This window comes from Callorhinus ursinus, unplaced genomic scaffold (genome assembly GCF_003265705.2).
Source record: "Callorhinus ursinus isolate GAN/ISIS: 27379988/994484 unplaced genomic scaffold, GSC_fseal_2.0 scaffold20, whole genome shotgun sequence".
NCBI classification, from domain to species: domain Eukaryota; kingdom Metazoa; phylum Chordata; class Mammalia; order Carnivora; family Otariidae; genus Callorhinus; species Callorhinus ursinus.
This window is the reverse complement of record NW_027397082.1, coordinates 28,682,700-28,696,447: the sequence shown is the minus strand read 5'-3', so window position 1 is coordinate 28,696,447 and position 13,748 is coordinate 28,682,700. Positions and strand designations below refer to the sequence as shown.

At 41.4% G+C, this 13,748-nt stretch overlaps 1 protein-coding gene across 2 annotated transcripts; it reads left to right on the top strand.

Annotated features, from left to right (window-relative positions):
- The first annotated feature begins 233 nt into the window (after positions 1-233).
- On the top strand, positions 234-12,454 carry IFIT5 (interferon induced protein with tetratricopeptide repeats 5). 2 transcript variants are annotated; one of them, XM_025880946.2, is made up of 2 exons: positions 234-484; positions 9,430-12,454. In XM_025880946.2, the coding sequence occupies exons 1-2, from the start codon at positions 480-482 to the stop codon at positions 10,871-10,873; spliced, it is 1,449 nt and encodes a 482-aa protein (XP_025736731.1). In that variant the 5' UTR covers positions 234-479; the 3' UTR covers positions 10,874-12,454. The 2 variants fall into 2 exon arrangements, with proteins under 2 accessions (XP_025736731.1, XP_073760577.1); XM_073904476.1 differs by lacking the exon at positions 234-484 and adding an exon at positions 8,453-8,475.
- Positions 12,455-13,748: the final 1,294 nt, after the last annotated feature.

The following is a 13,748-nucleotide window of genomic DNA, read 5'->3' as shown; positions in this document are numbered from 1 at the left end:
CCTGTCGTTTTATTTAAAAATAAATAAATGAAGTTGCTCGAGCGCCACGCAGGCTTAGCGAGACAGGTGAGAGCCCGGGCCAGAGTCCAGAGGGCCAGCTGCAAATTCCAAACAGAACCACCCAGAGCTCTGTAAACGTGCACGCCCCCCCCCCCCCCCCCCCGGGGGAGCTTCTCAGCCGGGCCGGGACCCCACTCAGCTCTCGCAGAAGTTTCCGTTTCCTGGAGCTGGACTCCGCCTAGTCCGAGATCAGATTCACTTTCCAGCTCCCTTTTCCCGCTCTGGTCCTGCGTTTAACAAAGCCAACGCCTGGGCTGCGACCTCGCGCCGCCGACGCCCCGCGGGAAGCGCCCACCGCCCAATCGCACTCCCCGCGCACGCGCAAAAGCCCGCCCGCGCGCGCGCCCCGCCGCTCCGCAGGCCGGGATCCCAGTCCTGAGGAGAAAGCCCGAGGGGACTGCCCGCAGCGCCCAACCACCATGAGGTAAGGGCTTTCCCCGCTTCTGGCCCTAGACCACGTAGGCCTTTGTTTCAAGCCGGTGTTTTTCTTTTATCCCGTTGCCAGCGCAGCGCCGCGGCCCTTCAAGGGGCCGAGCCCCTCGCGCCCGGCCGCCGGGCGTCGGGTTTGGGGGCGCCCCTCGAGAGCCCTGTCTCGGCCCCGGGCGTCTGGAGTCGGGCCTGGCGGGGAGGGTGGCCGAGCGCGCGCTTCCCCGGAGCCCCGACCCTCCTGGGCGTCGGCAGTCGGGACTGTCCGGCCGGGGGCGGGGGAGGGGGGCAGGCGATGCGACCCGGGAGCCTGTGCCCTCCCTGCGGCTCTTCTCGGCGGCGGCGACGACTGTGTTTGGTTGGCGGCCGCCCCCGGGGCCATTCGGGCGGCTCCTACGTGGCACGGGTCTCCTGAGGCCCGTCGCCTTCCTCCCCTTCCTGGGACGGCAGCTGCCGTTCCCCCGATGTGGGCAGACACGGTTTGCCCGCAGCCCTGCAGTTGTCACCTAGGTCGGCTACTGCCATTTTGCCTTTCTGATTTCTGGGTCTGAGTTCTTCCCTTCTTGTGAGCTGCCTTTGTGCCGCGTCCAGTTTCTTATTCGGCCCAGTCCGCTATTTGGGGAGGGGGGGTGTCCCCTTCTGTCTCCTTTAGTGCCTTGTGGTGGGGGGGACCTTTCCTCACCCGCTTTGTATCCCCAGGGGCTGGCACCCTGCCCTGTGCGTGATGAGTGAACCGTCCGCACTTAGTAAGCTGAGGGATGAGAGGATAAGATCTTGGGCTCCTGAAGCAGATAGCCCTTTCTTCTAAGTCCTGATTCGGAATACGAGTTGGGTGACCCAAAGCAAAGTTGCTTAAACTCTGTGAGTCTGTTTCTTATCTGTAGAAATCAATGACCTCCAAATCTTAGGACTGTGGGGTTAGTTGATTGCTTAATACATAATATTTGCAAATGTTGTTTATTATTATTTTAAGTAAAAAATAAATTTAATAAGTGCTTTGTTTCTAACATCTGTAAGAAGGGAAGGAGGTATCAGGAAGGTGCCTGAAGAAATGAGGAAGGAAAGGGGGGTGCACTATGTGTGGTATGCAGGATGGGCTGGAAGAGGGGTGGACTCCACTTGGGGACTGTCTCCCAAGGACAATGAAAGACTGCTTCTTCATGGCAAAACCCCCCAAATTTCCTAAAGATAAAGGTTGCCTCTTCAGACACAATAGCCTCTCTGCCAGCTTCCCAGAGACCGAGTTTAAAAATTAAGCAAGGTTTGAAAAATAAAACTTCTCGTGGCATCCAGTTGGGCGTAAATTCCGCAGAGTCTGGGCAAGGCACTTCAGTGACTGAATATCCCCTTGAGATCTCACAGCCACATTCATATTACCTGAGGCAGCCTTCCTCATCGTCCTTGAGGTGGCTGGTGTAAACCTTCGCAACAGAAACAGATGTTCATTTTACTCTATGGATGGGCAGGGGGCTGGTAAGCCCAGGCAGGCTGTTAAGGGGATGTCTTGCCCATGATTTTGGTGCAGTTACACCAGAGAAAAGAACAACTACCAAGGGATAGTCATACCAGGCTTCCCAGTCAGGACCATGGGAAACAGTCCAAAACTTATTTTCAAAATCCAAACATGAAGCCAGACAGAGAGTGTGCGAAGATATAAAGACAAATGAGGTAGGGAAAACTGAAATGGGAGAAAGTTTGGGGCCATTAGCAGGAGGTGAAGAACTAGTAAGAATTCCCTCATCTGGAATCCAGGTACTTTTTACGCTAAGCCTATACCTCTGGGCTGGACATGCTAGAAACTGCCAGTATACAATTGCATTCATTCAACGAGTATTTATTTACTGAGCTTCTATTAACTGCCTAGAATAATAGATTCCAGGGACACAGTGCTAGGGACACAGTGTTGAAAAATATAAAATCAGAACAAGCTCCCTGTTCTTATGGGGCTTACATTTAAATGGGGGAAATAGATAAACAATAGATAATTGAGTAAATAACACAATTCAGAAAGTATTAAGAGCTACAAGGAAAATAATGTAATGGCCTAAGAAAGTGACCTAGGGTGCCTGGGTGGCTCAGTTGGTTGGGCGATTGCCTTCGGCTCAGGTCATGATCCTGGAGTCCTGGAACTCGGACTCACTGCTCGGCGGGGAGTCTGCTTCTCCCTCTGACTCTCCCCCTTCTCATGTGCTCTCTCTCTCTCTCATTCTCACTCTCTCAAATAAATAAATAAATAAAATCTTTATTAAAAAAAAGAACGTGACCTAGAATGGAGGGGGCTATTTTAGATATTTCTGCTGTGGGTGGCCTCCTGGGTAGAGAATGTTGGAGCTGAGTTACAGGAAAGAGCTAGTCATGCCAAGATTTAGGAGAACATTCCCAGAGTAAAAACAACAGGTTTAAAGTCCTTGAACTTGATATGTTCAAGATAGGAAAGTCAATATGTCCAAAACACAGTGAATGAAGAGGAGAGTAGGAGGAGAAAAGGTTGGACAGGTAGATAAGGCCAAGTTCTTTAGGAACTTGTGGGATGTGGCAAGAGCTGGATTAATATCTAAGGGTGTTGGGAAGCCATTGGGAGATTTTAAGCAGGAGACTGACATCATCTGGTGTACATTTTCAAAAGTTTAGTAGGACTCTGAGGGGATCAAGAGCCAAAGCTGGGAGCCCAGATTTTCACCCCAGCTCAAAGGAAAGATAATTGTGGTTTAAACGAGTAAAACAGCAATAGAAATGGAGGAAAGTGGATGGATTTGAGATTTATCTGGGTGTTAGATTAACAGGACTTCCAATTGGATTGGATGAGAGGTTGAGAGAAGAAGAATCAGATTACTCCTGGATTATGTGGCCTGTGGAACTAAGAAGTGCCAAAAAAGACTGAGGGAGGAACAAGCTCAAGGAATCCAGATTTCTGGATTGCATATGTTTATTTGAGATGCCAATTGAACTTCTAACTGAAGGTGTGAGCTAAAAATTCATTAAGTCGGGGCGCCTGGGTGGCTCAGTCGTTAAGTGTCTGCCTTCGGCTCAGGTCATGATCCCAGGATCCTGGGATCGAGCCCCACATCAGGCTCCCTGCTCCGTGGGAAGCCTGCTTCCCCCTCACCCATTCCCCCTGCTTGTGTTTCCTCTCTTGCTGTCTCTCTGTCAAATAAATAAATAAAATCTTTAAAAAAATAAAAATTCATTAAGTCTGGAATTCAGGGGATAGATCAGAGATTAGATCAGAGATAAGGTTATAAATATGAAATGCTTTTTTTTTAAATCACTACTACTAATTGTGCAGTTAATTCAGTTCTGTGACTTTTGTCACTTTCGGCTATTAGGACAGCCCCTTTCCAGTTGCTAAAAAACTCTGTCTGATTCAGTTTAAAACATCAATCTACTATTTGACTTAAAGCACTCTTCTCCTCCTTCCCAACTCCCACCAAATATTGATGTTAGTGCTATACAGAAAGGGAAATGTGATAGACTAGACTTTAGGATGACTGGCAAGGTAGGGTACAGCTTTAGCTAAGGTGGTCAGGGGTACACCTCTTTGAAGAGCTGACATTTGAGCCAAGAGCAGAATTGTGAGAATAAGTAAGCCCTAGAAGAGTTCACAAAATGAGAGAATAAAAAGCCCATGCAGATGCCCTGAGGTAGATACATACCTGGCAGAAGAAATAACAATTTTTTTAAAGGCCTGTATGGCTGGAGTGTAGGAAGTGAAAGGAAAGTTGTACAAAATGAGGCTAGAGAAGGAGACATGGGCTGGATGACATGGGCATAGCAACCATGATTAGGAGTTTGAAGCTGGAGATAAAGATTTGAATATTAACAATATATAGTTTCACTTCAGCTTCATGTTCCATCTTATAGTTATCCCGGCCTCTCTTCCACAAGCATCATTTTCTCCCTTACTACTGGAACATTCCTACTGGCATATCGTTAGGTTATTGAAAATATGTGGTTAAAAATTATTTTGACATTTCCCTCAGCCTTCCTCCAGATATAGCTCTATTTCTCTATTTCCTTCATAGTAAAATTCCTTGAGAGAGTGGCCTCTATTCCTCATATCTACTTCTTTACCTCACATTATCCCCTCAGCCCACCCCAGTAATGTTTTTTTTGTTGGTTTTTTGGTGTTTTTTTTTAAGATTTTATTTATTTATTAGAGAAAGAAAGCACAGCGTGGAGGGGGGGGCGGGCAGAGAGAGAATGAGAAGGAGACTCCCCGTGGAGCAGGGAGCCCACCTTAGGGCTTGATTCCAGGACCCAAGATCATGACCTGAGCCAAAGGCAGACACTTAACCCACTGAGCCACCCAGGCACCCTCTGGTAATGTTTTCATCCCTACCTTTCTAGTGAAACACTTATCACAGTCCTCACAGCTTTACTCCTGCCAAAACAGTGATCTCTTCTCTGTCCTCAATTACTCAGTCTCTTAGAATCATTTTACACATTGAATATTCATCTCTCTTTCTTGAAATATTTTCTTCCTTAGGCTTTCACTGATACTTAGTTTTCCAGATTCCTCACTGATTATTCTTTCTTTGCCTCCTTTCTGGTCCTTCTAGTCTACTTGACTTGGGAATGTCTTACAGCATAGTTTTTAACCTTCTCTGTGCTCACTCCTTAGGTAATTTAATTCTAGATCTTGTGGTTTTAAAGTCCATCTGCATGTCTGTCACTCCCGATTTTATATCCTTAGTTCTAACTTCATTCCTCCTCATCCCCAGTATTGTATTCATTAATATCCAACTTCATACTTGGCATCTTCACTTGAATGTGTAATAGACATCTCAAAATTAACATTTCCAAATAAGCCTCTTGATTTATCCATTCCCTCAAGTCGAAAGCATAGGAATCATCCTGGATTCTCTCTTTTCCTCATGGCCCTCCCCACACCTAATCCATCAGAAAGACCTGTCAGCTCTGCCTCAAATGTAACCAATCCAGTCCTCACCAACCCTCCACTACAACCACAGGGTAAGCTTGCATCATCTCTCCTTGGATTTCCTTAACAGCTGCTTTCATGTCTCTTTCAGGGAGATTTGCTCTGGCCATGCTCTTTATATTTTAACCACCTCTCAAACCCCCTGCCAACTTCCCATTTTTTTCTCCTTTTCTGCTTTATTTTTGTCTTTATAACCATCTCACATACTCTATATTTTCATTTGGTTTTTTGATCTTTTTTTGGCACACCCCACTGCCCTATTAGAATATAAGCTACATGAAATCAGGTTGTTTTTTCTGTTTTGTTCATTGCTGTATTCCAACACTTAGAACAGTGCCCTCTACATTGTACCTCTCAGTAAATCTTGAACAAATAGTTTCCCTATCAGTTTCCAAACTTCCTCTTTTGACCCTTGATTGTCCATTCTCCTCACAGCAGCCAGAGGGAATTTTTAAAAACTTATATCAAACATTATCATTTTCCTACTTAAAAAGTTTCCCCCAGTGGTTTCCCATTGCAATTAGGGTAAAATTTATGTTCCTTATCATGGACTTCCAAACCCTGCATCATCTGTCCCTGCCTACTACTACACCTCATCTTCTGCTATTCCTCTTTACTATGCTTCAGCCACACTTTTCTTCCTTTTGTCCCCTGAACACACCAAGTTTGTTCTCACATCAGGGCCTCTGCACTCACTGGCCTCTCAGCCCAAACCAGGATTCGTCAGTCTCAACATTATTGACATTTCTGGCTGGATAATTCATTGTTGTTGGGACTGACCTGTGCACTGTAGGATATTTAATACTTTAAATTTTTTATTCTTATGTTAATCACCATACATTACATCATTAGTTTTTGATGTAGTATTCCATGATTCATTGTTTGTACATAACACCCAGTGCTCCACACACAACGTACCCTCCTCAATACCCATCACCAGGCTAACCCATCCCCCCGCCCCCCTCCCCTCTAGAACCCTCAGTTTGTTTTTCAGAGTCCATCATCTCTCATGGTTCGTCTCCCCCTCCGATTTACTCCCCTTCATTCTTCCCTTCCTGCTATCTTCTTTTTTTTTCTTAACATATATTGCATTATTTGTTTCAGAGGTACAGATCTGTGATTCAACAGTCTTGCACAATTTACAGCGCTCACCATAGCACATACCCTCCCCAATGTCTATCACCCAGCCACCCCGTCCCTCCCACCCCTCCACCACTCCAAGCATTGTAGGATATTTAGCAGCATCCCTGGCCTTACCCAGTAGACGTTAGTAGCATTCCTCCAGTGGTGACAACCAAAATTATCTCCAGACATTACCAAATATCCCCTAGGGGGCAAAAGCACCCTGGTTGAGAAGCAGTGGCTTAGACCATTTTGCCTCAGATCTTTTATGATTCCCTCCATTTCATTGTTGAGATCTTACTTCAATTGCCCCTTTCTACAAAAGCTATCCCTTCATAATTATAACTAAAGTACCTCCCCAACCACCACCACCCTTAATCCCATTACTCTGATTTTTTTTTCCTTAACATTTACTACTACCTGGAATTATGTTGTCTATTTGTTTTCATACTGATTTGTTTCCATATTTGTTTTCCATCAACTCCTTTTGTTCCTTCCTCTTCCAGAATGGAATTGCCATGAAGAAAGAGCCATTTTCTAATTTGTTCACTACTATATCCAGTACAACTAGGATATTGCTTGCCATATATGACATGAGGTGGTCAATAAATGTTTTGATGGCCCTATTACTATAGTTCCCATAAACATTTATACAACTATATATTTATATTTTACATACAAGGGTGTGGGGGGCTTTGTGTGCATCAGAAAGGGAAATAAACACACATTCACACACACATGCTCTGTATACTGTTTATCCCATAATTAGGGCATTTTCCTCTTTGAGAGAAGACTTAAGGAATTTTTTTCTGTACATTTCTTAATTATGGTTAATCATAGATTGAGAAAGTCTTTTTTTTTTTTTAAGATTTTATTTATTTGAGAACCAGAGAGAACACAAGCAGGGTGGAGGGACAGAGGGAGAGGGAGAAGCAGGCTCCCCCACTGAGCAGGGATCCCAGCGTGGGGCTCGATCCCAGGATCCCGGGATCACGTCCTGGGCCAGAGGCAGATGCTTAACCGAGCCCCCCAGGCACACCTGAGAAAGTCTTTCTTGACTGCCACACTACCACTATCAGCAAAAAAAAAAAAAAAATAAAACCGGGAATGTTAATTAGGATTATGTCAGTTGGAGACATTAGAAACCTAATTTAGAGTGGCTTAAGCAGGCACACACAGAGAGAGGTTATTTCTTTAAGTAAATAGAAGTCCAGGGATAGACAAGGTGATCCAGGCAAGACTGTTTAGTCACTATCGTGAACAGTTTATCTTTCTTCCTAAGCTCTGCTTTCCTCTCTATTAGAGTCTTAGGCAGGCAGACTCTCCGAAGTTTGCTGGCCACCAGCAAACCCAAGGTTATATTCTACCAACTTAAAATTTTTAGAAGGAAGGGAGATCATTCCATCAAAGTCCCATTTCAGCAAAAAATATATTTTAATTGGATTATCTCTGAATAAATCAATGGGACCAGGGAATGGCTAGAATATCATGTGCCTTCCCAGACTAAGCGGTAGATAGTCCATTTCCAATCGCATAGACTGAGAGTAGAGGGAGAGGATGTTCCAGAAATGGAAACCAAAAGAAGGGGTCCTCACCGAGTAAAAACCACAGATGTCCACAGCACTGGACTATGTACACTTCCTGGGTCACTTCCATGGAACTTTCTGCTGAATTGTAATTGTTTACTTATAAGCTCTGTATAAGCAGGGCTGCGTCTTGTTCACAGTTACATACCTAGGATTATTTAGAAGCTCTTGCACGTAAAATGGTCTCAGTAATGAATAAATATTTCCTTGCCCTTCCTTCCCCCTTTATCTTCCTAGTTTCAGAGATAGTGTTTCCAGTGTGCCCTGCAGAGATTACACTGTGCCTTGCACAAAGGGACCTCAACAAATATTTGTGAAGTGAATTTTAAGAGCAATGATAAGGTAATAATAGGCATTAGCCATTGTTGCCCACAACCCCAGAGGTCAGAAGGATGTGGCACTTATATCAAATCTGTTAAGCTTACTAAATTTCCTTGTGCCTTTTCCCCATCTCTGGAAATTTGTTACTCTCCTTTTATCTAAAACTTAATGCTTTTCCCCATCTCTTGGTATACCAGTTACTATCCATTTCTTTGTTTTTTTTTTAAAGATTTTATTTATTTATTTGACAGCACAGGTAGGCAGAGCAGCAGACAGAGGGAGAGGGAGAAGCAAGCTGTCCTCTGAGCAGACAGTCCGACATGGGGCTCTATCCCAGGACCCTGGGATCATGACCTGAGCCGAAGGCAGCTGCTTAACCGACTGAGCCACCCAGGCGCCAGTTACTATGTTTCTATGTCTTTTCTCTGTGAGGTTTTCTTCTTTTCTTTCTTCCTCTCTCTCCCTTCCTCCCTCTCTTCTTTCCCTTCCTTTCTTCCTCTGCAAAAATGATATATTGGTGTGGCTTCTGTGTCTTCTTCAATGTACTCCTTTTTCTTATTTCTCACCTCTTCTCTCCCTTCCTACTCATAATATAGAAATGGAATTTTTGTATTAATTATTGACTGTGTGTATATTATTCTTAATTTTCAAGGCAAGTAAATAAAACATTTTAAATTCCCCTCTGTAAAAATTGGAGGTACTTGTGGGTTAGTGACTACCAAAAGGAAATAGATATCCTGTGACATAGAGAACCCTGTCATCTCTCCAGAACTGCTTTTGCAATAAGTAGTGAGAATATTTCTAGAATTTAACTCTACACCAAGGAAACCAGTATAAAGATATAGCGACTAGTGCTTGAACTGTAAGATCAAATAAAAGGTAGAATTGTTGTTAAACAAAAACGGTATATTAAGATTTAAAGATTGATTATTTCCTTCATTTCTTCAAAATTAAAAGGGATTTTATCTTTGACAGTGAAATTCCTAAGGACTCCTTGAAGGCCATTCTGTTGGAGTTAGAATGTCACTTTACATGGAATTTACTTAAGGAAGACATTGATCTGTTTGATGTGGAAGATACAATTGGTCAACAGCTTGAATTTCTTACTACAAAATCCAGACTCACTCTTTATAACTTATTGGCCTATGTGAAACACCTGAAAGGCCAAAATAAAGATGCTCTAGAGTGCCTGGAACAAGCAGAAGAAATAATCCATCAAGAACACTCAGACAAAGAGGAAATACGAAGTCTGGTCACTTGGGGAAACTATGCCTGGGTATATTATCACCTGGACCAGCTCAAAGAATCTCAGAAGTATATAGACAAGATAGGGAATGTTTGCAAGAAATTGTCCAGTCCTTCTAACTACAAGTTGGAGCGTCCTGAGATTGACTGTGAAAAAGGGTGGGCACTCTTGAAATTTGGAGGAAAGTATTACCAAAAGGCTAAAGTGGCTTTTGAGAAGGCTTTGGAAGCTGAACCTGATAATCCAGAATTTAACATCGGCTATGCCATCACAGTGTATCGGCTGGATGATTCTGACAGAGAAGGGTCTATAAAGAGCTTTTCCCTGGGCCCTCTGAGGAAAGCTGTTACCTTGAACCCAGATAACTCCTACATTAAGGTTTTTCTGGCACTAAAGCTTCAAGATGTACATGCAGAAGCTGAAGGGGAAAGGTATATTGAAGAAATCCTGGACCAGATATCATCCCAACCATATGTCCTTCGTTATGCAGCCAAATTCTACAGGAGAAAAAATTCCTGGGACAAAGCTCTGGAACTTTTGAAAAAGGCCTTGGAGGTGACACCAACCTCTTCTTTCCTGCATCACCAGATGGGACTTTGCTATAGGGCACAAATGATCCAAATCAAGAAGGTCACACGCAACAGACCTAAAGGAAAGGATAAACTGAAAGTTGATGAGCTGATTACATCTGCTATCTTTCATTTCAAAGCAGCTGTGGAAAAGGACTCTATGTTTGCATTTGCCTACACGGATCTGGCCAACATGTATGCTGAGGGAGGCCAGTATAGCAATGCTGAAGACGTTTTCCAGAAAGCTCTTCGTCTGGAGAACATAACTGATGATCACAAACATCAGATCCATTATCACTATGGCCGCTTTCAGGAATTTCACCGTAAATCAGAAAGTACTGCTATCCACCATTATTTGGAAGCCTTAAAGGTCAAAGACCGGTCATCCCTACGCACCAAATTGACAAGTGCTCTGAAAAAATTGGCTGTCAAGAGACTCGGCCACAATGCTTCAGATGTGCAGAGTTTAAGTGCCCTAGGGTTTGTTTACAAGCTGGAAGGAGAAAAGAGGCAAGCTGCTGAGTACTATGAGAGGGCCCAAAAGGTAGACCCAGAAAATGAAGAATTCCTTACTGCTCTCTGTGAGCTTCGACTTTCTATTTAAACACATACTCTAGGAAATTAGTTCTAAGCTTTCCTCTCCATTTTGGGTCATTATATTTTTTTTGTTTATTATTTTAATTCATTGTTCATTATAGAGCCCATTTTTTGAATGGTTATGTACCAAGTATCATGCTAAATACTTCATATATACATAATGATGAATCTTTTGCTGTTTTCTTTTTTTAAAATTAATATAATCCATTGAGAAATAAACATTTCAGCTCTTGTAACTTTTAAAAATAGTATGGCCATTATGACTTTATACTCTTTATCTCTGCCATTTATAATAATTTTCAATTAAATTTTGTCAAATTTTCCATATTACTCACATAGTATAATTCTGCATAAACCCTGACAGCTAGGTCAGGAATACTCTTTCAGGAATGCAAAATTATATTAGTTAAGCTCTTAACTATGTAGCTTGCAAAAGATGGACCCTTCCAGTTACAGATGTTTTAACTTTGATGAGAATATTTAACCATCAACCTGATAGTCACCTAAAGAATCCTCTTTGTTGAAAGAAAAAAGTTCATAATAAAAAGCTTGTCATCTGTGGTGACTTCAATAAAAGGAGAAAAAACTAGAATAGGAAAAAAAAAAGATTTCTTCAAATACAGAACTTAAGGGACCCATGAGAAATCACAAGTATTATCTCCCAAAATGTTCATTAAGTAGCTAGAAATAGTTGTGAGGAAAAAAAAGAATAATGGAAAACCCCATGTCTGATGTTTCTCTGGTTCTTTTATAACAAGAAGAACCTAAACTAATCTAGATGAAATTAATTTTATTCCTTCCCATTAAAATTCCAGTATGTTTAGGTTAAACTCATTGAGGTAGAAAACCCAGTTGAGAAATTGGGAGAAATGATAAACAAATGGGTAAAATAGATATCCCTAACCTATGTCCCTAGATTACCAAGATTTCTATGATTTGGTGTTTGTTTTTGAAAACAACTGCATTGTTTTCGTACTCCCAGTTTCTGGCCTTTAGTATTCCAAAGTTACTTCTGTGAAGCTTTTTCTTTTGTCTAAAGTTTTCAGATTGACATGTTTTCCTATAGATCCTACAGGAATAGTTAAGCCCTGCTTTCAGTTTTAATATCCGTCTTGAAGGGTCACTGTTTAAGGGCTCTTATCCCAGGGGACATTTTTAGTTGGGATGTTGCTAAAAGTAGCTTCTCTAATGTTTCTTTGATTATGTACTACACAATTATATTTACCACCACAGTATTAGTGGAAAAGTGTGCCATGTGATTTAATTCTCCATACCTCTAATGTAGCTCTTAAAACTACTGTATACATGTTTGTGTGTTTTTTACTTTTTGTTACTTTTTAAAAAAAATTTTTCTATTATGATTGTGATTATTATAAAAGTAATGAATTCTCATTGTAAAATTTCAAACATAACAGAAGCATATGAGTTTAAAAGAGCATCCCCCTCACCCTTCCCTAATTCTACACCCCCATGGTAACCTGTTAACAATTTAATATGTATCCTTCTAGATATTTTTTCTATGCATATTCAAACATACATCCATACTGCAATGTATTTCATAAATTAAATTTTAAAAATGTTTGTTTTACTTAAGTCCCTGCTGTTTTTGTTTATTTTGCTCATTTCATTTGTTTCTTCAAGAAGGAAGAATGGGGAAGGGAATAATTTTTACTTAAGTATTTCAGAAATTCAGGACTGAAGTCCTGACCTATCAATCAGTAGAAGCACTTGTCACATTTTGCAGCAAATATTTTATTTTGCAGCAAGTCGTTTTCCCCTGTTGGGAATAACGTAATTAAGGTTGTGTTCCCAAGTAGGAAATTCACATGCAACATAATACAGTTATGATATCAAAACAACAATACAGCTATAAGCCTCTACTTAAATATTTAGACTTTAAAGTCTATTAAGTGACTTTAAAATTCACTAGATATTATAACAGACCAATATATAAGAAGTCATAAATACCAAAAAAGTATAAAATCAGCATATGAAAAATACTCTATAGTAAATACTGAACTAAAATTAGTATGTTTATAATAACTGCAAATTTTGTCACTAATTGTGCTTGCCTTCCTAAAATTTAAAATTATTTAGAGATAATTTCATGGTCTTGGGTTTAAAAAAGACCTCAGAGTCCTTTATCAATTAACCATCAAAACGTAGACCTTGAATTATCTTCCTAAATGATAATTTCATTTTCAGATAGTCCTTCTTAGAAGTTTGTTCCTTCCATTTAACTGAAGACTTTTGGCCTGAAGTTTACACATTTTGGGCTGTCTTTAGGGACCTTAAAGATCTAATCCTTGTGAGAGGTGACATTTTGTAACAGAACTCTTAGTTGCAGATGGCAGAAAACCCAGCTCAAACTGACCTAAGCAAAAATGGGAATGTTATGGCTGTTGTAATTTAATAATCCAGAGGCAGTACTAGTTTCGGATAAATTTGAAGGGATAAGTGAGTCACAAAATATGTATCAGTGGCTGATACATATCAAGTGATATTGAGTAGCCAAAAACCAAATGTCTACTATACATGTCTTAAAAGTATTTGAAGAAAATTGCTCTATGTCCCCTAAGAATTCTTTAAGTTAAACATGCTATTATCTTTCACCCCATCCCCATCTCCATCATGGTCAATTTTAGTTCTCTCCAAATTGTCTTTATCCTTGGCTAGTGGTTTTTGCTGAGAGGTTAACTTAATACCCAAAGTGAGGTTTTAGGACTATGATAGAATGATCCTTTCTTTTTTCTATAAACTATACTTATACTAATGTAGCCAAAATCAAAATCTCTTCTTGGTATCTACCCATGTGTTGGTTCTTCCACACATGCCATTTTAAGGCATTTTTTCCACATCCTATACCTGAGCATTTGGCTTTT